This window comes from Urocitellus parryii, chromosome 5, assembly GCF_045843805.1.
Source record: "Urocitellus parryii isolate mUroPar1 chromosome 5, mUroPar1.hap1, whole genome shotgun sequence".
Classification (NCBI taxonomy): domain Eukaryota; kingdom Metazoa; phylum Chordata; class Mammalia; order Rodentia; family Sciuridae; genus Urocitellus; species Urocitellus parryii.
In genome coordinates this window covers 130,817,135-130,840,088 of record NC_135535.1, presented here as the reverse complement: position 1 = coordinate 130,840,088, position 22,954 = coordinate 130,817,135, and the positions used below count along the sequence as shown (strand labels likewise).

Genomic DNA, 22,954 nt, shown 5'->3' with positions numbered 1-22,954 from the left:
AGAGAGTGGTGTGTCAAGGAAGCTGACTACAGCAACGTTCTATAAAATTTAAAAAAAAAAATCAAAACTATCAAAATCAAGACCTGGGGTTGGGAGTGTTCCTCAGTAGTAGAATGCTTGCCCAGCATGTTAGAGGCTCTGGGTGTGATACCCAATACAACAAAATGAATATAATGAATGAATGAATAAATGAATAAAATCAAGACTTTTATCAAGGATTATGACCAGCCAAAAAATATCCCTACATGCAGCAACACAACAACAACAATAAATCAAACACTTCTGTATAAATTTCAGTCATTAATTGGGAATCTTGGGCTGGGGTTGTGGCTCAGAGGTAGAGCACTTGCCTAGCATGTGTGAGCCCCTGGGTTCAATCCTCAGCACCACATAATAATAAAATAAAGATATTGTGTCCACCTACAACTAAAAAATAAATGTTTAAAAAAATAGGGATTCCTAATTATAACCATTAAGTAAATATCAGGTGTCTAGCTTAATGTAATAGATAGCATAAATGAGTCAATCAGTTGTTTTTCTTAACAGAGAAATAAGGATGAAATATTTTACTACCTCAAAAATATCTTCTGTTTTTGACATGACTTCCTGATGGCTATTAGATTTTGATTCATTCTTCTTGCCTTTCTTATCTGTAAAGAGATCATCCTCATCTTCCAAGAGGGGAAAGGGATTTGCTTTCTTTACTGGTCTTGGTTTAACAGACTGAAAGAGATCATCATCACTGCTGGCTTCACCAAGTACAGGAAACAGGGGGCTTTTTTCTTTACTCCCTGCTGGTGGGTGGGCCATGGTCTCTGATGCCTTCCCCTTGGCTTTTGATCTCTCCATGGACTGAGACCCTGGGCCCCTGGAAAAGATGTCCCCAGATTCAAACAGGTCAGCTTCACCTCTGGACTGACCCAGGGACTTTGCAAAGGGACTTCTGTCCATTGCAGGAACAGGACTATTTTCCCAAGGTGGGGCAGCAGCAGCAGCAGCAACCACTGCCTCCTGAAAGACCTCTCCACTGGCTGCTCTAGGCTGAGGTTGCCAGCCATTTGGTGAAATGGCACCATCTGCCAATTGTGCAAGGGGTCCTCTGGGTAGACTCATGTCCTCAGCCTCACTGGACTCCTGGGCAGCCAGCCGCCTGGCTGCACGGGTCTGTGGTCTGCGCTTCCCTCTCACTTTGACACGGCTCTGCAATTGGATGAAAAAAAAAAATCACATGCTGATCTGATGATAAAGTAAAAAGTATTAAAAGCTAACAGCAAAGAAATCAGTAGCATGAAGTACTGTAAGGTTATCTGGTCTCTATCAATCATTATCTGAAATACAAAAAAAATTATTTCTTAAAGATTTCCAAAGGAGTTTGCTAGCGTACTTCATTTTTGAGGCTTCTGAGAGCAGTTTATAGTGCAGTTTCAGTGTCTGCTGGGACCCCAGAATGTAGGCAGATTCACGTTCTATGACTCACAACCCTCACAGGCATTCTTCTTTTCTCTATTCCAATGTGGGCACCTTTCAAAACAAGATAGCATTGGGAGATTCTGAAACCAACCTTTATTAGGTGCTAATCTAAATTAGGCTTCAGGAGCAAAGAGGAATGACACAATAAGGAAAGAGAGGTAACCTGAGGTTCTGTTTTCTTCAAGCCAACAAATACTAAATTCAAATATTAAAAAAAATGGTTCTGAAACCAGAGCCCTTAATATAACATTGAAACATTAGTCTCTCAATAGCTATGATTTAATATTTGTGATATGTTCCAAAATATACAATCCAGTCAAGTTTTAGAGAGTACAACCTATTTTGGGCAAAGTACTTGACTGTATCTGCCTACTTCTAGGAAATTTCATGAATAATTTCAAGAAGTAGTTAATTTAAACTTAACCACCACCAAAAAAAGACTAATAAAAATTACAATAAAATGATATTTTACTTTATAAAAAATTGATCTGTAAACACTTAAAATGAATGTATTTGCTAAGGTTAAATCATTCTAGGTCTCATCACTTTAAAGATCAGCTAAGATTTCAAGAGAAGGGAGTCTAGGTAGAAAAAAGAAAAACCTTTAAAATAGAAGGAAAAGCTTCAAGAGTTCAGAGTTTATCAGAGATTCTGTGAAACAGTGTGACAGGTTTTTTACTTGAGGAGGAATTGCCATGATTTGCAAAAGGAGCCCAGGACATGGGGACAGGAGGGGAAAGCAACAGAAGTTAGAGGTGTGAGTGGAGGGTGGGGAAGAACATTCCAGGTGAGGAAGCAGCATGACTGGTGGGCAGCAGCAGGACGAAGTTTGTGTACTCAGGGAATTGAGCCTAGTGTTTGGAGTTCAGGCTGCAGTGTGGGGAGATTGGTGGGAAAGCTGGAAGCATGGCTGGGCTTCCCCTGTAAAGGGGCTTTCATACCAAACTAGAAGCTAGAATGTTCTCCTCTGCACAGTGAGAAGCCCACAGATGGCAGACACCAAATGAGATAGGGGGAAACTTCATTGTGGCTACCATGTAATGTAAATGGAACAAAAGCAGACAATGAAAAAGCAGAAGCAGAATTAGGGAGGTGGAGAAAAGTAGGAGGGGCTGAGGCAAGGATGAGGAATTAATTGTGGAATCTTCACTGTGGAATTAAAGAGGCATTTCTATCAATGAACTAGAAAGAAGCATCCAAATTATTCTGGCTAAAGGAAAGCAAGCAAGCAAAGATGTTTTCATCACCTTGTTTGCACTGTGTAAGGTGTCTGCCTGAGCTGGAAGATCGAAACTCACACCAGCCTCTGCACTGCCAGGAAGCATACTTTCCAGACCGTGGCTCCTTCCAGGTTCATTTGAAGGAAAAGCCAATTCTGGTGAAACAGGTTTTGCTCCCAAGATCTGGGGAACCGCTGAAGGCAGCAAGGCTGCTGGGTTAATTGCTAAATTTGCCTAAAGAAGAAAAATGAAACTCAGTATTTAATCTTTAACACATTAGTCTCTTACTATTTCTGTGACATGATGAGATTCGGTGTACACAATGTAGAATACAAGAGGAGAAAAAAAATGTAGGAAAATCACCTGATCTAGTCTCAGAATTAGAACAGGGGGTCACACACCTGTGCCCACCACTGTGATCAAAGAAAAGACGTTTAAGACAGAGCACACAAGAAGCAACAACTAGGTGGAATTGGGGGTGTGGCTGGAGTGGGGGGAAAGATGAGGAAATGCTTGGCAGCAGCTGAAAAAAGTGAAAATTCAAACAAGGTTTATAGATGCCACAAGGTAGGCAATGAAGATTCCAGATGTGTTATAATTACTTGTATTTTCCCGATCCGAGTGGATGGTTCTTTGGTTTTAAATGGAACGAGACCTGACGAATCCTGTATGAAATTACATTCAGTTAAAAATCCATTGGGGAAAGAGGAAGCAAAGTGTCTCAGGGATTAGAGTCACGCCTGTACATAAATCTGTGATAGAGCAAAGCTGTCACTCTCCATATCATTCATTCAAATCCCTCCCAGGGCCTCAAAATCTTTGCTACCCTTACTTCACCTGTGCCCCCTCCTCTGGCATGTAGGTGGAAAGGCTCAGATCATACATGAAGAAGAGGGAGACACAGATGAGGAATAAGATTTGCAAGAGCTGTAGTCTGTCAGAACAGTAAAGCCTGATCAGCTGGCACCATTGACCTGCTGGCTATCCACCACAGTGGCATAGAGGAGCACACTGAACCTCTCCCCCAACCTGACACCACTTCTAACACTAAAGAATTGGAGTTTGGGGGGTGAGTGAGTAGAGATGTGCTAGTCCAAGTGCCTCCCTTTCTGAGCTCAAGACAGAGGCCTCAGTGACATCCAGGGACACACTCCAGCCAGACTTTTGGCCTATTCTCAGAAGAAGCTCCACAGAATTCTGAGAGGACTGCTGATGAGAAAGTCTAACAGCCATCTCAGAAATGTTGACACTTAGAAGAAACTAATAAATCACATGTGATTTATATTAACTCAAATTTCATTCTATCCCAGAGGAGAAATGGGGTCTCTAGTTGGGGAAAAAGTTCTTCACCCTAACTTAATTCCATCCTGGAACTAAATTTGGAATGGAGTCAAAAAATAATAATGATTAAGTACAGAATCATGAAATTCCAGAGTAGAAAGGGAGAATAGAGATGAAAGGGGGTAAAAGAACAGAGTGGGGAAAAAAAGAAAGGTCCTTTGGCTATTTCCTCAACTAAGAGAACTCTGAGTAACTCTGGGTCTGCATAATGGAATTAGTCTGTACTGGGATGCAAATAAAAGCTGCAGGTCCTTACAGAGGTCAGTTCTAACCTGTGATGTTTCTGGTTTCCATATGCTTTTTTCTTTGCTACCTTGAGATGACTCTGGATGTTTTTGGTTCTTGAGAGAGGAAACAGAATGGTCTTTTTTCACTACCCTCTTTTTTTCTGGTACCTTCAAAAGAAAAAGAATATCAAAGTCTGTCATGTATCAAATTTTAAAGTAAAATCATAATGTAAAAAAGGAACCTGGCTTCTGTGTTTTATAAGTCCCTTGAAAATGAAGTTGAACTAGGTAAAAGTAAAATAGCATTTTAAAGATGTCCTAGGGCTGGGGATATAGCTCAGTGGTAGAGTATTTGCCTAGCATGTATTCAATTCCCAGCATCACAAAAAAAAAAAACTGTTTTTTTTTTTTTTTTTTTTTTTTGCAGGAGTCCTCTCTATGAGAAAAAGAAAATAGTATATAAAAAACTGAGTGGGGCAGAGGGAAAAAAAAAAAATAACACACAGGGGCTAAAACTCAGATTTAAAATTTTCTCTCTAAAAGGCCCAAAAATGCAGTCACCATATTGTATGTAATGACCATTTAAAAAAATCAAAGACATTTTTAATACAGTCAGAGGGTCTGGGTCAGTTAATGTTCTAATATTATTAGTTAGGAAACAATGTAATTTTCCTTCATCCTATAACTGGATATAGTTTCCTCTCCCACACTCCCCAACACTGAGAACAAAAGGTTGGTACCACAGGCTGGGTCTTAGCAGAGCTGAAAAGATCATCGTCTTCATCATCACCAAACAGGCTCCCAGTGCTTGGCTTTGACAACTACAATAGACAACATTTAGATTCAATATCCAAAAGAAAAGAAAAATAATTTACAAACAGAGCTCAGTGGGCCAGTGAGAGACTATCTACCACAATAACAAACATATAATGTAGGGATCCACTAGAAACTAACCTTCGTTTTTTTGGTGCCAGCAAAAAGGTCAACATCTGGGTCATTGTCCTTTTGGAGCTTGTGACTAAAGAGGAGCTCTTCGTCCTGAAACACACCTGTGCTCTTGGGGCGGGCATCAGGATCTTGACCCTGGGAGAAAGAGAGAAGATCACATGTTATTAGATTTCTTTCTTTCTTTTTTTTGTTCTAATTTGATATACATGACAGCAGAATCCATTACAATTCCTATTACACATATAGAGCACATTTTTTCATATCTCTGATTGTACATAAAGTATATTCACACCATTTGTGTCTTCTTACACGTACTTAGGGTAATGATGTCCATCTCATTCCACCATCACTTCTAACCCATGCCCCCCCTTCCCCTCCCACCACTCTGCCCCATCTAGAGTTCATCTATTCCTCCCATGCTCCCACTCCCAACCCCACTATGAATCAGCCTCCTTATATCAGAGAAAACATTCGCCTTTTGGTTTTTAGGGATTGGCTAACTTCACGTAGCTTTATCTTCTCTAACTCCGTCCATTTATCTGAAAATGCCATCATTTTATTCTCTTTTATTGCTGAGTAATATTCCATTGTGTACATATACCATAATTTCTTTACTCACTCATCTACTGAGGGGCATCTAGGTTGGTTCCATAGTTTTGCTTTTGTGAATTGTGCTGTTATAAACATTGATGTGGCTGTGTACCTGTAGCATGCTGTTTTTAAAAACTTTGGCTATAGACCAAGGAGTGGGATAGCTGGATCAAATGGCGGTTCCAATGTGATTAGATTTCTAAGGATTTATTAGTCAAAAGTCACAAGTACCAAGATGGACACAAGAAAGGTGTCCCCTGCAGTTCTGCTTATACTGGCAAAAGGTTGAAGCAATTTATTCACATAATAGAATACTGTAGAGCTATCAAAAATAGAGGAAAGTAAATTTATGAATACAGAAAACATAATCTAGAAAGATCATCTTTCAACCCTTGTGTGGTATCTGAGCATTTATTTTTTAAAAAATCCATGAGTTCCATGAGAAACATTTTGGAATACAAACAAAATTAAATGAGTTCTCATTCCTAAAAGGAACAACAGGCACCAGTGACTTAATCCCAAAAACCAGAGTGGATCAAGCATGTATCCCTAGTCCACAGACATGGCACAGGCATGACCAGCAAGCCATCTCCTAAGCCTTCCATCCCGCTACCTTCAGACTCCATAAAAGTTATTTTTTGTTTGCTAGGATAACAGACATATAAAAATTACTGTTCACATTACTTGGTTTGAAGATATCATGCTTCAGATCTGACATTCTAAAATTCATCCCTATTCATTATTATGACAGCCTAAACAAACAAAAGATTAAGAACAAAACCCCACTTCTGAACAAATTAAATTACATTGTTAACTAATGATTAATTATTATTAATATATAAGAACCAGTTTAACACAGAAACTAAACTTAAAAGTTTCAAATCATGAAAAACAGTACCCAAACCACACACTGCATGAGAAAATACAGTAAAACATTTATATTCACTATGTGCAGCTTTCATTTACAAATAGGATTATTCCACTGGTGTAACAAAGAATTCATAAAACATTTTTGTAGAAATCAATACAAACTATTCAGTTTGATATTAAAAAAAAAAAATGGGATTCTACGAGAAGCCAAACCAGTTTTTTTCCCCAAACATCTCTGTTGAGATAACTCACACAACATGTGCAAGCACCATCACCACAATCTAAACTTAGAACACTCTCATCACCCAAACATACCCCAAACCATTAGTGGTCACTTTCCATTCCTGACCACCCACTTTACTCAGCCCCAGGCAACCACTCATCTACTTTCTGTCTTATGGGGTACTGCGTGGTAACCGGACACCTATACATGATGTGCAATGATGAAATCAGGATAATTAACATTTCCATCTCCTTAAATATTTATCATTTCTGTGGATCAGAAAACTTCAAACTCTTTCTAAAGTTCTTTTTTTTTTCTTTTCTCTTTTTTTTTTTTTTTAAAGAGAGAGTGAGAGAAAGAGAGAGAGAGAGAGAGAGAGAGAGAATTTTTAATATTTATTTTTTAGTTCTCGGCAGACACAACATCTTTGTTGGTATATGGTGCTGGGGATCGAACCCGGGCCGCACGCATGTCAGGCGAGCGCTACCGCTTGAGCCACATCCCCAGCCCTCTAAAGTTCTTTATAAAAATAGACAATGGATTGTTGTGAATTATAGTCACCCTATTGGGCCATAGAGTATTAGAACTCATTCCTCCTATTTACTTCATACTTCTTGTCGATAAATAAATCAGCAGATTTCCCTTACCTGTGGGGGATACACACTGAGACCCCCAGTAGATACCTGAAACCTCAAGAGTATGGAAGTCTATAATCCAATGCTGTTTCTACCATAAATAAGCACCTATCACCCACTGTGGCCATACCTTCTACAGTGTGAGATGTAGAACAAAACCAGCATGGATTTCTTTCTCTTCCTTCACAAGGTGACAGATTTGTTCTTAGCATAGAGCTTAGCCACCTCTGCACATGATTTTTTTCTTTTCCTTAAGTCTATTACTTTTACCTTGCCTAAAAGGAAGGCCTCCTTATTATTTCTTTTTGGCATTTTAAAATTGCCAGTATCACTACTCTCGTGTTTGGGGGATATTATTAAGTAAAATAAGGATTTCTTAACTGCAAAAACACAAAACACTACTAAGGGACTACTGGACAGGTATCCTACACCGAGTGGATAAGCTTGACAAAGGGATGTACAATATCAAGGGTGAATGGAGAGGGATGGTGTGCAGTTTATCATGTTATGCAGAAAGGGGCACAACTTAAAACTTACAAATTTCTGGAATTTCCCATTTAAGATTTTCAGGGTATAGCTAACTGAAGGTAACTGGAACTGTGGAAAGAAAAATCTTTGATAAGGAGGGACCGTTGTAATCCATTGAATGAGTAGAAAACATTGTGCGTGCCCATTCTTCAGTGGATGCACATTCGGGTTGTTTCCATCTTTTGGCTACTATAAACAATGCTGCTGAAACATTCATATTCACATTTTTGTGTGAATGTGTTTTCATCCGTTTTGGATAAACCTAGAAGTGGAACTGCTGGGTCATGTGGTAACTCTATGCTTTCACAAGTTGAAGAACCACCAAATGGTTTTTCAAACTGATTGAACCATTTCACATTCTCAGAAGGAAAAAATGAGGGTTTCAGATTCTTCACACCTCCTCAAAACTTGTAACTCCCTTTTTTGAGTTGTAGCCTTCCTAGTGGGCATCTCATTATGGTTTTGATTAGTACTACCCTAATGACTAATGATGCAGAGTATCTTCTCATGTGTTTTGCCAATGAGTGTATTTTCTTTGTAGAAACTTCTATTTGCATCCTTTCTCTTTAAAAAAAAAAGGGGGGGTCATCTTTTTATCGAGTTTTATTACTGAGTTTTAATTCTTTCACATACTCTAAATATAATCCCTTAGCAAATATCTGAAAGAATTTTCTCCCATTCTGTGGGTCATCCTTTCACTTTCTTGATGGTCGGGGGTTTTTTTTGTGTGTGTGTGGTTTTTTTTGTAATGGGTGGGTGGGGGTTGTTTACTGGGGACTGAACTCTGGCACTCAACTACTGAGCCACATCCCCAGCCCTATTTTGCATTTTATTTAGAGCCGGGGTCTCACTGAGTTGCTTAGTGCCCCACTATTACTGAAGCTGGCTTTGAACTTGTGATCCTCCTGACTCAGCCAGCTAAGCCACAGGTATTACAGGCATGCACCACTGTACCCAGCTTTGGTGGTATTTTTTGAAGCACAACTATTTTTAATTTTAATAAAGTCCAATTTGGCTACTTTTTTGTCACCTGTACTTTTGATGTCATAGTTAAGAAAGCTTTACCTAATCTAAGGTCATAATCATTTACTCATATACTAACTGTTTTAGTTCTTACATGTATATTTGAACCATTATAAGTTCATTTTTGTGTGTAGGATGAGGTAACAATTCAACCTCTTTCTTTTGCATGTGGCTTATGAGTGGGTCAGCACTATTTGTTGAATAAATATTATTTCTCCATTGAATTATCCTGGTACCCTTATCAAAAACTGACTGTTGAAGTGTTTATTTCTGAATTCTCAATTATCTTCCACTGATCTATATATTTTAACCTTATGCCAGTACTATACTGTGATGAAGTATGTTTTGAAATCAGAGAGTGTAACTTTCTTTTTTTCCAAGATTGCTGGCTATTCTGAGTTCTTTGCACTTTTATAAAAATTTTAGGATCAGCATGTCCATTTCTGCAAAAAGCAATGAGGAATTCTGATAGGGACTGCATTCAATCTGTAGATCAATTTGGGGAATACTGTCATCTTCACATATTAAGGCTTCCAATCCATAAATATGAGATGTTTTTCTATCTATTTTAAGTCTCTAATTTCTCTCCATACTGTCATAGTTCTTAATATACAAGTCTTGCAATTCTTTTGTTAAATTTATTCCTAAGTACTTTATTTTTTTGTTGGTGCTGTTAATGGAATTGATTTCTTAATTTCATTTTCAGACTGTTTCTGGCATATAAAATTATAAATGGTTTTAAAATATTGATCTTATATTCTATAATCTTGCTGAATTTAATTACTTTGAATAGATACTTTAGGACATGCTATAGATATAGTTTAACTCTTCTTTTCCAATCTGGATGCATTTTAATTTAGTTTCTTGTCTAACTACCCTGCTTAGAATCTCCAGTACAAAGTTGATTGGAATTGGCAAGAGTGAATGTCCCTATCTATTCATGATCTTAAAGCAACAGCATTTAAAATAAAAAATAATAATAATAATAATAAATGCAGTCATGTACTCTTGTACATTGCTGGTGGGACTGCAAACGGGTGCAGCCAATTTGGAAAGCAGTATGGAGATTCCTGGGAAAGCTGGGAATGGAACCACCATTTGACCCAGCTATTGCCCTTCCAGGACTATTCCCTGAAGACCTTAAAAGAGCGCACTACAGGGATACTGCCACATCGATGTTCATAGCAGCACAATTCACAATTGCTAGACTGTGGAATCAACCCAGATGCCCTTCAATAGTTGAATGGATAAAAAAAATGTGGCATTTATACACAATGGAGTATTACTCAGCACTAAAAAATGACAAAATCATGGAATTTGCAGGGAAATGGATGGCACTAGAGCAGATTATGCTTAGTGAAGCTAGCCAATCCCTAAAAAACAAATACCAAATGTCTTCTTTGATATAATGAGAGCAACTAAGAACAGAGCAGGGAGGAAGAGCAGGAAGAAAAGATTAACATTAAACAGAGACATGAGGTGGGAGGGAAAGGGAGAAAAAAGGAAAATTGCATGGAAATGGAGGAAGACCCTCATTGTTATACAAAATTACATATAAGAGGTTGTGAGGGGAATGGGATAATAAACAAGGAGGGAAATGAATTACAGTAGATGGGGTAGAGAGAGAAGATGGGAGGGGAGGAGAGGGGGGATAGTAGAGAATAGAAAAGGTAGCAGAATACAACAGTCACTAATATGGCAGTATGTAAAAATGTGGATGTGTAACCGATGCAATTCTGCAATCTGTATTTGGGGTAAAAATGGGAGTTCATAACCCACTTGATTCTAATATATGAAATATGATATGTCAAGAGCTTTGTAATGTTTTGAACAAACAATAAAAAAAAAGCAACAGCATTTAGTCTTTCACAATTAAGTATAAAGTCAGCTATGGGTTTTCACAAATGTCCTTTATCAAGTTGAGGAAGTTTCCTTCCATGCTTAATTTATTGAGGGTTTTTATTTTATCAAGTACATTTTCTGCCTCTACTGGGATGACCACATGCTTTTTATCCTTTATTTTACTGATATGATATATTATATCAATTCATTTTCAAATGTTCAACCAACCTTGAATTTCTGGGAGAAATTCCACTTGTCATGCTATGTAATCTTTTTCATATTTTAATAGATTGGGTTTACTATAGCATTTTATTGAGGACTTTAGCATTTATATTCATTAAAGATATTGGTCAGTAGTTTTCTTGTGATGAGTCTGTGTATTTTTAATATCTGGATACTATCAGTCTCACAGATTGACTGTCACTTACTTTGAATAAAATTTACTGGAACATAATCATATCCAGTCATTTTAGTATTTTTTAGGGCTGCTTTCACACTACCAAGGGTAGAGCTGAGCAGCAATGAGAGAACCCATATGACCTGCAACAGCAAAAATAGTCACTATATAGCCCTTTACAAAAAAAAAAAAAAAAGGATGCTGATACCCGATAAACACGAAAGGTCCATGTACAACATATATTTCTAAAACTAAATGCCAGACATAATGTAAGTGTACAGATCTGGCCTAACTTACCTTTTCTATTGTTCATATCCTATAACTAGTCAAAGGGCAAAGGTTTGCTAAGAGAAATAAGGTCTAAAAAGCTCGAGAGAGGCAGGTGAAATTCTAATCTCCTATCCAACAATGCTATCTGAGAGTCACTGATTTGGACTCCTGAATACCTAAATGACTTGAGAGAGTCAGTTACATTCTTTATTGAAAGCTAAGGTTTCTTCAGTAACTCAACAACAGAATGAACACCATGAAATAGGATTCTTTTATCTTGTCTAAGATGTAAACTTTTATCATGTTTTGCTCACCTTTCCTACTTCTTTCTGTGGAGCAGAAATGTTGTTTTGATCTTCCATTTTATCCTCTTCATCATCAAACAAGCTAAGAACAGTTCTGGTTCTACCCTTGGTTCCTTTGTCTAATGAAGACGATGAAGAAAATAAATCAGAATTCTTGGCTGCATCCTGAGCAGATGTAGTCAAAAGTCCTTCCTGAAAATGGAAAAAGAAAAAGAAAAAAAAAATCAATAACTGGGAATAAATATCCCACTTTGGGCCTCACAAGGTCCTTACTGATTCAATAACTAACTGCCATATTTACATGATTCAGAGCATGATAGCTAATTGTATCTACTCTCATGTGACAGAACACTGAGTGAGGTCAGTTCTCAATTACTGCTCAAATGAAGTCCTGTAGAGATAATCTATAGTCAAAGGTAATTTTTCCAAACACTTTAAGACCATAAGTCCTGCCCCTCTGCTAGTAGATATACAGTTAGAACCCTGATGCACACAGGTTGCTCATGAGTTAGAAAAGAACTTCTAAGTCACAGAAGCATCGTATGTCAATTACTGGAAACAATCATGTATTTTCTAATATTGAACTACTATGCCAGTCCCAAGGGGAAACATACTAAGCAAAACCAGACACTCAACTTGTAGAAGAAATACTCTGTGTATGCAATTAGGTTGATCACTAAAATAATCATAAAATGCAACACTTATTCATTGAAATACTATCACAACTCAGGCAAGATAGCACTGATCATAAGAACTACTATTATGGGCTGGGTAGTTTGTGGTTCAGTGTTAGAGCGCTTGCCTAGCACGTATGAGGCACTGGGTTCAATCCTCAGCACCACATAAAAATAAATAAATTAAATAAAGGTATTGCATCCATCTACAACTAAAATAATTTGGGGAGCAGGGGTTACCAGGGATTAAATTCAGGGGCACTCAATCACTGAGCCACATTCCTAGTCCTATTTTGTATTTTATTAGAGACAGGGTCTCATTGAGTTGCTTAGAGTCTCACTAATTGCTGAGGCTGGCTTTGAACTCACGATCCTCCTGCCTCCACCTCCAAAGCCGCAAGAATTACAGGCATGCACCACCACACGGGGACTTAGAATAATAGTGGTTCTTTTTTAAAAATTATTTTATCATTTATGTACCACCAAGAAAGAAAAACAATGCCGATTAAACATGCCATTGATCGTGAGGCATCCTAATTTCAGAGTGGCTAAACTGTGGAAAAACATGCTTCTTTGAAGAAATATGTACTTTATAAAATAGCACCTATCATGTGCAAGGTAACAGGCTATCAACATGATGGTGAACAAACAAACCCAGCCCCAATCCTCAAGTGAGGAAGAGGATAGCATAATAAGAATCAAGTATGGAATGGGTTAGGACCAGGTAATTCAGGTCTAAATGAAGCCACTGGGAAAAGAAGGTCACAGGGACATAGGTACAAATATACACTTGTATTACTATAGCTCCAAGGAGTTTCCATGAAAAAAGTAAATGTAATAATCTTCATACATTCCCTGGGGAGAGATATTAAACCTGAACACTTAGACCCACAAAGTTTAAGAAAATTTAGGAAAAAGATGAGATAAACAGAAACCAAAGGCAAGTACTGGTACTGGATTCCCGGATGTGGCCAGCAGCATTCGCCATAAGGCCTTTAGCAAGAGATGGCAAAAGCTGTTTGAGAAAAAGTACACATTTGACTCTACTCTGTAATTCACAGCCAATATTAACCAGATGTAAAAGGATGAACTAAAATCTTCTGGCATCTTAACTCAATCACAGGTGGGGAGTAGAGGAAAACTAATGGAACGAGGAACAGCACTTAGGAGAAGCCAAAAAGAGCACATATACAGAGAGAAAGGCAAAATGAAAAAACAAGAAAGATGTGGAAGAGAAATATGCAATGACATGAACATGTCAATAACAACACAGAACAGGAAGCCCGCACACCACTGTGTGCACACGTGTATCTAAAAAAGGGAACAAAAATCAAGCGCCTACAGGTGGGGGTGGGGGTGGGAGCAGAGGCAGTCTTCTTCAAACTTTTCATTGTTTTCAAGTCTTCATACAAATGAGTCATTCATTTTCTATGGTGGAAAGATGATAAGGGTTTGTGTGTGTTACAATAACGTAAGAGACACAAACACACTGGGATACAAGAACAAAGGCTACCTTTCCTGCTGTCGCAGCTGTGTCAATTTTCCCCGAGTCTGATGATGCTTTGGCACTCTCGACATTCTTATCTGTGGGTTTCACTCCAACTTGTGTCTTCTTCTCACCTTCATCACTGAACAGCAAAGGTGGCACCTCAGGGACAGTCTCTTTCTTCTGTCAAGAAAAGAGTAAAATTTGCAACAACAGCACCCAAAAAAATGTGCCTGACTAGTATGACAATGTACAGAAAGACCAAAACCAGTCCTCTTGGGACATAAGTGAACTATGGAAGGACAGTGCACAGAACAGTGGGGGAGGCACCAACAGAAGATAAACACTACTCCCTAGACTTTGGCCACAGCACTTCAGTTTCTGCTGCCATAAACATTTGTTTTGTCTCCTTTTCACCTCCTGTCAATCCCACCCTGTCCTCCCTTAAAAATAGACCTTGTATGGACTGGGGATGTGGCTCAAGCAGTAACGCGCTCGCCTGGTATGCGTGCGGCCCGGGTTCGATCCTCAGCACCACATACCAACAAAGATGTTGTGTCCGCCGAAAACTAAAAAATAAATATTAAAATTCTCTCTCTGTGTCTGTCTGTCTCTCTCTCTCTCTCTTTAAAAAAAAAAAAAATAGACCGTGTGGGCTGGGGATGTGGCTCAAGCGGTAACACACTAGCCTGGCACGCACGAGGCGCTGGGTTTGATCCTCAGCACCACATAAAATAAAATAAAGATGTTGTGTCCACTGAAAACTAAAAAATAAATATTAAAAAAATTCTCTCTCTAAAAAAAAAAAAAAAATAGACCTTGCCATGATGCCAGGACAATTACTCTCTCTGTGCTTCCCTCTTCTTAACATTTCAACTCTTAAGCATCATCCAGAGCCATCCTACTAAAATAAAAATCCCTGCCATATTACTTCATCTCCAAGCCCAAAACTGCACTTTTTGCATTAAGTAAATGGCAATCAACAGACACTCTAGTCTGTATCCCTCTCTTCATCTGTGCCTCCCCATTCCTCATCATCCCTTAAATTTACTGAAGACTTCTATATTTCCATACCATGTTCCCCTCTTGGCATGCAGAAGCAAATCCTCATATTTATAGCAGAGTCCAGCTCACACATCACCCATGAAGGTTTTCCTGTTCTTCAGTAATCAGTTGCTTCATTGAATAAACATATTATTTCTCTATCTGGCACTTACTCTACTTTCTAATTGGTAATGTACATTTGTTCATTTGAAAGAACCATACATCATATTTCTATAGCTAGTTATGACATTTTTAAACTAAGTAGTTGCTCGAATTTGCAAACCCTTTGGCTTGTCCCTCATCTCTTCCTCCTCTGGAAGGCAGAGATTTTTTAGAGATTAGGAACTAAAGTTTTGAGACTCACCTAGAGTTATCAACACCATTGGGGCAAGTGAATTATCAACAGATTCTTAAGGAAAAAAAAAAACCATAACTATATTATACTAACTAGATTAGATGCTATGAGAAAGTGAGGTTTGAAGCAAGGAATGTAGATATGGGAAACTAAGGGATGACATTATTATCCACATCAGAAAAAGAGTTATAAATGAAATTAAGAAAGGGATGATTTTTAGTTATTGTTAGGATGAGAACTTAAAATGCAAAATGATTTCAACTTGAAATAAAAGAAGACTGGAAGTTCACAAAAAAACTTTAAAAGAGATAAGTCAATACTAAAGGGATTAAAGGAAAATAAGTGTTATGAAATATGCTGGACTCACTAGAAACTATGCAAATTTCTGCAGCAAGTTGATTGGGAACAAAGAAGAGACTTAAGTAGGGCAAAATATTCTCCCTTCATATGACTCTGGTCTTTAAACTGAGGAACATGCCACTCACCATACTCGTTTTAAAGCTTCTTGCAGATAAGCTCACTCTTAATTCTCGTGATGAAATTTCTTGTCTTTTCTTTTTTGGTGCAGGGTCTCACAAATGCTAGGCAGGTGCTCTACCACTGAACCAACATCCTCAGTTGAAATTTATTTTCTTGATATGCTTACAAACAACTTACATTTAACTTACTTTAAAATATTTTCTTTGGAGGAGGGACACCTATTTGCCTTTTCCTCCATATATACCCTAAGATCTCTAAACAAAAATAAAACAAACAAAAAATACATACGTCTTATCTACTATTGTCTAAAGGTAATTATATTTCACAAAGGGTAGAAAAATAGTGTGTAGGCTACTTAGCTTCTTAACATTCATGTCTTAAGCTTCTCCTTTTTTGTTTTCTTTGTGTGTGTGTGCACATGTATGATGCTGGTGATTGAACTTAGGGCTTTACTCATGCTAGGCATGCTCTCTATCACTGAGCTTCATCCTAGCTCTTTTATTTATTTTGAGGGAGGGCCTTGAACTTGCACTCTTCCTACCTGAGCCTTTCAGGTAGCCAAGATTACAGGTGTGTGTAATCTTGATGAAGAACCTGTTACCATGTTAGTTATAGGTGCCCCAATCCCTAGCTGCACAGTCCTAGGGAAAGTGCTTCTCAGTTATGTTAATAGCCAATCAGTAAAAAGCAAGGAAATTCTTTCATGTGCTACATACAGCATGTGAACCTTGAGGACATTATGCTAAGTGTAATAAACAAGGTGAAGAAGAGTAGAGTAGTAGTAAGGCTAAGGCTCTGTGTCCAGTGATTCTTGATCTTTCAGGCCACTACTGCTCAGGCATAGGGGGTCTCGATAAAGCCTAGCCTAAGAAGTTCCAGATTTCCTTTTGGGGTTGTTAATCAGAAGTTGGTATTAAGACAGTGCTTGGTCTCACTTTTTCCTATGTGCAAATATGGACAGCCAGAGAGAGAATGCTGGGGAGGAGTGAGATATGGCCTAGTGGCAAGATCCCAGTATGCCTTGGTTCCTGGACAAATACATCCTAATGGCACCTTCCTCTCTTTTTTTAATAGTCCTTTTTGATACAAAACTAACATCAAAGATGGCTAAACTTTTTAGTTCACAAGATGGGAGTAATATCATTCAGAAGTAATCATTGAAAGGGTAGTTGGACCACATAGCCACTGATAGCTATTCTCCCCCCTTATCACAAAATTTAAAAAAAACAAAAAAACTTACATAAAACAAACAAACATATATTTTACCACCTTCCATTTTGAAGTATATAGATTTAAGTGTATCCACACTGTTGTGCAACCAATCTGCAGAATTTTTTCATCATGCAAAATTGAAACTCAATACCCTTAAACAACTCCCCATTTCCCTCTCCCTTTAGTTCCTGAGAACTACCATTATACTTCCTATACCTTTGACTCTGACTACATCAGCAGTCCCATATAAGTAGAATCATACAGTATATGGGGGTTTTTTGTGATTGATTAGTTTATTACACTTAGCATAATATCCTCAAGGTTCACACATGTTGTATTTTTAGCACATGAAAGAATTTCCTTGCTTTTTACTCACTGGCTATTAACATAAACCAGGACCAAAGGGGTAGTTAGCACATAAAACATGTTCCCAAGAGGATGATTTATGCCTTGCTATAGTTTGGATCTGGAATGTTCCCTGAAGGACCATGTGTTAGAGGTTTAGTCCCCCACGTGGGACTTTTAAGAGAAGGGACCTAATAGAAGGAACTTAGGTCTCCAGGGTGTGTCCCTGGAGGGGATACTGGCACTCCATTCCCTTCCTTTCTCTTTGCTTCCAGGGTGCTATGAAGTAAGCAGCTTCCTCTGCCTGTGCTCCTAACATCACGAACTTTGCTACCATGGTTCCAAATGTAACTGAGCCAACTGGTCATGGATTGAAAGGTAAGCCCAAACAAACCTTCCCTCCTTATAAGTTCATTATCTTGGATGTTTTCGTCACAATGAAAGCAACTTGACTAACCCATGCCTTAACTGGCCTAGTCCAACATTTGCAGAACTCCATGCCACTGGACTCTGTCTCCCTTGGCAGTTTCTTATCCCCACTCTTGACTGAACAGGCTACATGACAAGGAAGAATCCTTTTCTTTAGGCTTTGCATGCACATGTGCTCCACCTGGAGAATACCACTAACCAAAAAAGCTCTTTTTAAACTAGGCAAACAAGTTCTTCCCTAAGACTCAATCTCCAAAGTCAGATTTTTAGAGCTGACTCAGGGTAGTATTACTATTTATGCTATTTCCTGGGTCTATGAGATTAAGAATACCGTTGCTGCAGGAGGAACAGATGCAGGAGGAGAGCCAAATAGAGAGCTTCCACTATCAGCGTCATCTTCAAAGAGGAGTGATGCTCTCTGGGTCTTCTTTTGACTATATGAACAAACAAAAGGTCAAACTCAAGGCAAAAGTAATTTAAAAACAAAAATAATAAGCCATACCTAAAGCAACCCACCTATCATCTTCTATTGATCTTACACAGTTGAAAGCAAATAAGAAAAACTTTTAAATAGGAGAAATTTGTCCCTAGCTAGTAACCTATGAAGAAGAATCACTTAAGTAGAAGAGTCCAGGGTCCTTGTCATTAGACTCTTGTCAGTCACTTTCAGTCAGTGTAGGTGCATTAGCTATTAGCTCTGCAAGCACCTGATGCCTTGGCATTCACAGATGTAGCGTTCCCCTCACCACCTCCTACAGCAGAGGAAGAACCAGAGAATTCAGATATGCCTTCTTCCAAGGACAGGAAGACAGGTGCTTAGACAGAGCACAGGGCCACAGCCAGCTTTGGGAAGTGGCCTTGTGATCTACCTTCTACTTCTTTTTTCATAGTAGCTTTAAGGAGACATAATTTACATACCATAAAATTAACCCCATAAAGTACACACATCAGTGGATTTTCATATTTTCACTGTGCAACTATCATCACAATCTTGGCGTACATCTTTATCATCCAAAAAAAAGAAAGTCCATGTCACTCACCAGTCCCTTCTCCCCATAAACCCTGGCAGCTACCATTCTATGTTCTACCTCTCTGGAGTTACCTACTCCAGACATTTCATAGAAATGGAATCATAGTCTCTCTCTTTCTGGTCTTTTATGACTGGCTTCTTTCAGTTAACCTAACATTTTCTAGTTTCATCCAAAGCGTAGTATGTATCATTACTTTATTCCTTGTAATTCATGAATAAATAATGCATGGTTATGCAACATTTTGTTTATTCATCTGTTGATGAATATCTAGGTTGTTTTTACTTTGGGGCTACTATGAACAATGCTACATAAACATTCATGTACGCTTCTGTATGAATATACATTTTTCACTTCTCTTAGGTATATACTTAGGAATGAATTTATTGGATCATATGGTTAACTCTATGTTTAACATTTTGAGGAAGTGCTAAACTGTTTTCCAAACTGGCTGAACCATTTTACATTCCCACCAGCAGTATATGAGGTTTATAGTTCTTCTACATCCTCACCTACACTTATTGTCTATAAAACTTTCTTCTGAAATCTGATGAAAGCTATGCACTACTTTCCACATATAAAATTTTATAGACAACCTTAGGAACAACTGAAGATGGAATGAGTCTAGGGCACAGACAGCACTACTGAAAACCAGATAATGTACATGGCAGTCATCAGAATTTATAAATGAGATGTTCAGTTTATGACTATGATCAGATTATGACTATGAATGTGTCAGGGGGCATGCTGATATACAGGTAACTTCCCCCAAAGTACACGGAGTACTCAACTGCAGTGGAGTGTTCATGAAGGTAGAGCTGTGTCTGCTCTCCACTCTTTACCCTATTCCTTCTCTTTCTTATTTGTTCAGGTCAGGGAAGGCTTCTTAAGAGAGGACTTATACTACCTCTTGAAAGAAGCTGGCCAGGAAAAAAAAAAAAAAAGGAAGAATAGTGTCCCAGGAGAAACAGCATCGAAAAGAAAGGAATGAAACACATCCCCTGCATTTATCATGATGAATGACAATGTCTAAGTGTTGGCAACATACCAGCTATTGTGCTCAGCATTTTGGATTTGGGTTTCATTGAATCATTTCAACAACTCTATAAGAAATGAGGAAACTGAGGTACAGATAAATTAGATAAATTTGCCCAAGGTTATTCAAATAGGAGATGGCAAGGCCAGAATTTAACATCAGGTATTGGGATTCTAGAGCCTATATTCTGAACCAGAAGCCAAAGAGGTCAAGACATGGGAGCCTAAAGCAGAGAATGGTGAAATCTGAAGAGAAGACAATATTTGGAGGTAAAAATATGAGGTACTTTTATTTTTACTTTTAAAATTTTTCAAGTTTTTAGTTGTAGATGGACACATCTACAACTTTGTTTTATTTATTTTTAGTTGGTGCTCACACATGCTAGGTGAGTGCTCTACCACTGAGCCTGAGTTATTTTTAAATCTAATGAAGCATAATCACACTAAGGTACGGGATTGACAGGTCCAATCAATTGCCCCTTTATGCTACTACTAGTCAGATTATTTTCAAATTAATCATTTAAAGTTTTCAAGAGAAAAAAGTATTATTGGTGAGAGTTATTTTGAACCCACAGCGAATCAGGCAGCATGTTACATCAACACGGCCCATGTTTATTCTAAGTTTCTTGCCAGCTTCAGTTTAAGTGTCAATGTGGAGAGTCATTCAGGGCGGGTAGGACTCCCGAAACCTGGTAGGAAACTAGAGCTCTGCAGAGAACTATCCCCTTAACAGGATGTTTTTCAGTGCAAAGTGACTTCTATGGAAATGACAAACTTTTAAGTAACCTTGACCAAACTATACAATCTTTAGGGTAGCCCTGAGAAAAAACAAAACAAACACAAAACTTAAACCCTTGACAAACTAAGAAAAAGAATATTTCATGGTTAAAAAAAATAACAGATAAAATCAATATAAGGATCCAAGACAAACATTTCTCAGTATTGAGGAAGAAGACTTGCCTATGAAAGGCAAGGACATTTGCATTTGCACTTGTGTTGGGACTAGGAAGTGCCAAACTTTAGCAGTGGAAACAATGACCATCTTGGGCGCTGAAAATCTTTCCTCACTGCTATACACACTGAGTAAATAATTTCTTACAATGGCCATCTCACCTGTCCTTGGCAATAGCAAATAGATCATCTTCATCATCCTCTTCAAAGAGACTCGTTTTTTTCACCACCTTGGCCTCCTGGCCCTGGTTGGTTCCTGAGTCCCGGAGTTCTCCTTTGGACCTGCTGTCAGATGCTGACTTGGTCTGTGAATCAGTAATATTCCACTGGTCCTTAAAACATAAAACACATTATTAAAAATCCTCCCTGAGGTTGAGGCACAGCTCAATGGTAGATACTTGCCTATCCTAGAGAAAACTCAGAACGAACAGATTTTGCCAAATGCTCCCCAGCTTATTACCACTAGTTCATACCTCTTTGTCCAATCATGCTTCTCTAAACTAAGCATGTCTTCCTCAGACTTAGCATGTTTTCCTGTTTCTCTGAGCCTTCATTTCTGATGGCTTCCAAAGAAGCCTAAAACTTACCTTAAATAACATGTTTGCTTTTCCTTTGTTGATTTGCCTTTTGGTACAGGGCCTCAGACATGAACCTTGTGATGCGTGAGAAATCTTTACTTCTCTACATGGCCTAACTCATCTGAATTAGCATGGATTATAATTTAGGGGCCACACTTATTCTCACTGTTTTGAACAGTAATCTTTAATTCACTGTATTAGACATATTAAATATCTTTAAGAAAAGACACAACCTTATAAACATTATTTTTTGGTAAATGATCTTCACTAAGTATGAAACAGGAGTAGGTTAAAAAAAAAAAAAACAATGTTTGGGTTAGCTATGATTTCTTAAATCCCCTCAGATACTATCTTCTTCCTCCTCTTCAGGCAAAATCTTAACCCACCTCTTCATCACTGCTGAACAACAAAGTAGATGCTTTCTTTTTGGACTGCTCCAAGGGTTTTACTTTCTCTTGACTCTGAGTTTGTAGAGATGATGTCTGCTTTGTAGCAGCTGGAACCACAAAAAGATTATCCTAGAAATACAAATGGTGGAGAGGTATGATAGCTTCATACACATAAAACAGAAAATGTAAAGTTGTTCTCCCATGTCAAAGGGAGTTGGGTCTCCATCAATAACAGAAAATAACACATCTGGGGGAAAAAATCATTGACTGCTAGTAGATCCCACTCCACAGGAGCCTTTCTAACTACATTCTCTACCCATGGAAGGGAAACAGATTACCACTGAACTTGAAGACAGAATACTAGGAAGGAGCAGGGGAAAGACAACTTGAGGACAAGGTGGGAGGAGGGGAAACTGAGGCCCATTCAGTGCCCCCACCTAGTGGGGGTTAAAGTTTGGTTTGTTTCCCTTCTTATGTGGGCATGAGAGTCCCAGGAGCAGTCAGCCAGCAACTCACACCTCTTTTTATGAATTAGAAACTAGAGCAAAGGATAAAAAGAGAGAACAAAGAGACTTTCTCCATTCTTTTAGAGCTACAAAAAAAAACACAAATCTAGGAAAGAGGATGGAATAACTTGTGTTTCAGGTCAATTTTTTTTAAAAAGAATACAAAGTTAAGAAATAGTTAAATTCCTGGCATTCTAAGGGTTGACGATTATGAGTTCAATGGCATTTGTAAATTACTTTGTAGTCAAGTATCCAAAAGTATCTCTTCTTAAAGTCATTTAACAAAACTGTCAGAAGGTCCCAGACTGGGTTAGATTGGAAAAAGCAGGAGGACCATCCCGAATCATAAAAATCAATGAAGGGAGCATTTACGGAGAATGTGGTAAAGTAGGACAGGTCATGAGAATCATGATCTGGCATCAAATGGGAAAACTAGTGACAAAAGTGAACACTCATATTACTTACTCTGTTCTAGAAACTGTGCAAGGGTTTTACATTAGTTACTTTAGTTCTCACAACAATCCCATTTACCTATAAACCATACAAGATCAC

The 22,954-nt window shown here is 38.3% G+C and overlaps 1 protein-coding gene across 3 annotated transcripts in view; it reads right to left on the bottom strand.

Annotated features, from left to right (window-relative positions):
* The window catches only part of Washc2a (WASH complex subunit 2A), a 58,015-nt gene that overhangs the window by 2,871 nt on the left and 32,190 nt on the right, over positions 1-22,954 (bottom strand). Inside the window, exons 19-29 of one of the 3 annotated variants that reach the window (XM_026410858.2) lie at positions 21,894-22,025; positions 21,092-21,261; positions 18,247-18,349; positions 14,078-14,233; positions 11,900-12,082; positions 5,213-5,341; positions 4,999-5,079; positions 4,304-4,426; positions 3,293-3,355; positions 2,718-2,924; positions 574-1,200 (exon numbers count right to left, since the gene is read on the bottom strand). In XM_026410858.2, the coding sequence (XP_026266643.1) occupies positions 574-1,200; positions 2,718-2,924; positions 3,293-3,355; positions 4,304-4,426; positions 4,999-5,079; positions 5,213-5,341; positions 11,900-12,082; positions 14,078-14,233; positions 18,247-18,349; positions 21,092-21,261; positions 21,894-22,025 (1,974 nt within the window). The remainder of the gene's footprint in view (positions 1-573; positions 1,201-2,717; positions 2,925-3,292; positions 3,356-4,303; positions 4,427-4,998; positions 5,080-5,212; positions 5,342-11,899; positions 12,083-14,077; positions 14,234-18,246; positions 18,350-21,091; positions 21,262-21,893; positions 22,026-22,954) is intronic. The other 2 variants (XM_026410859.2, XM_026410860.2) reach the window with 2 other exon arrangements.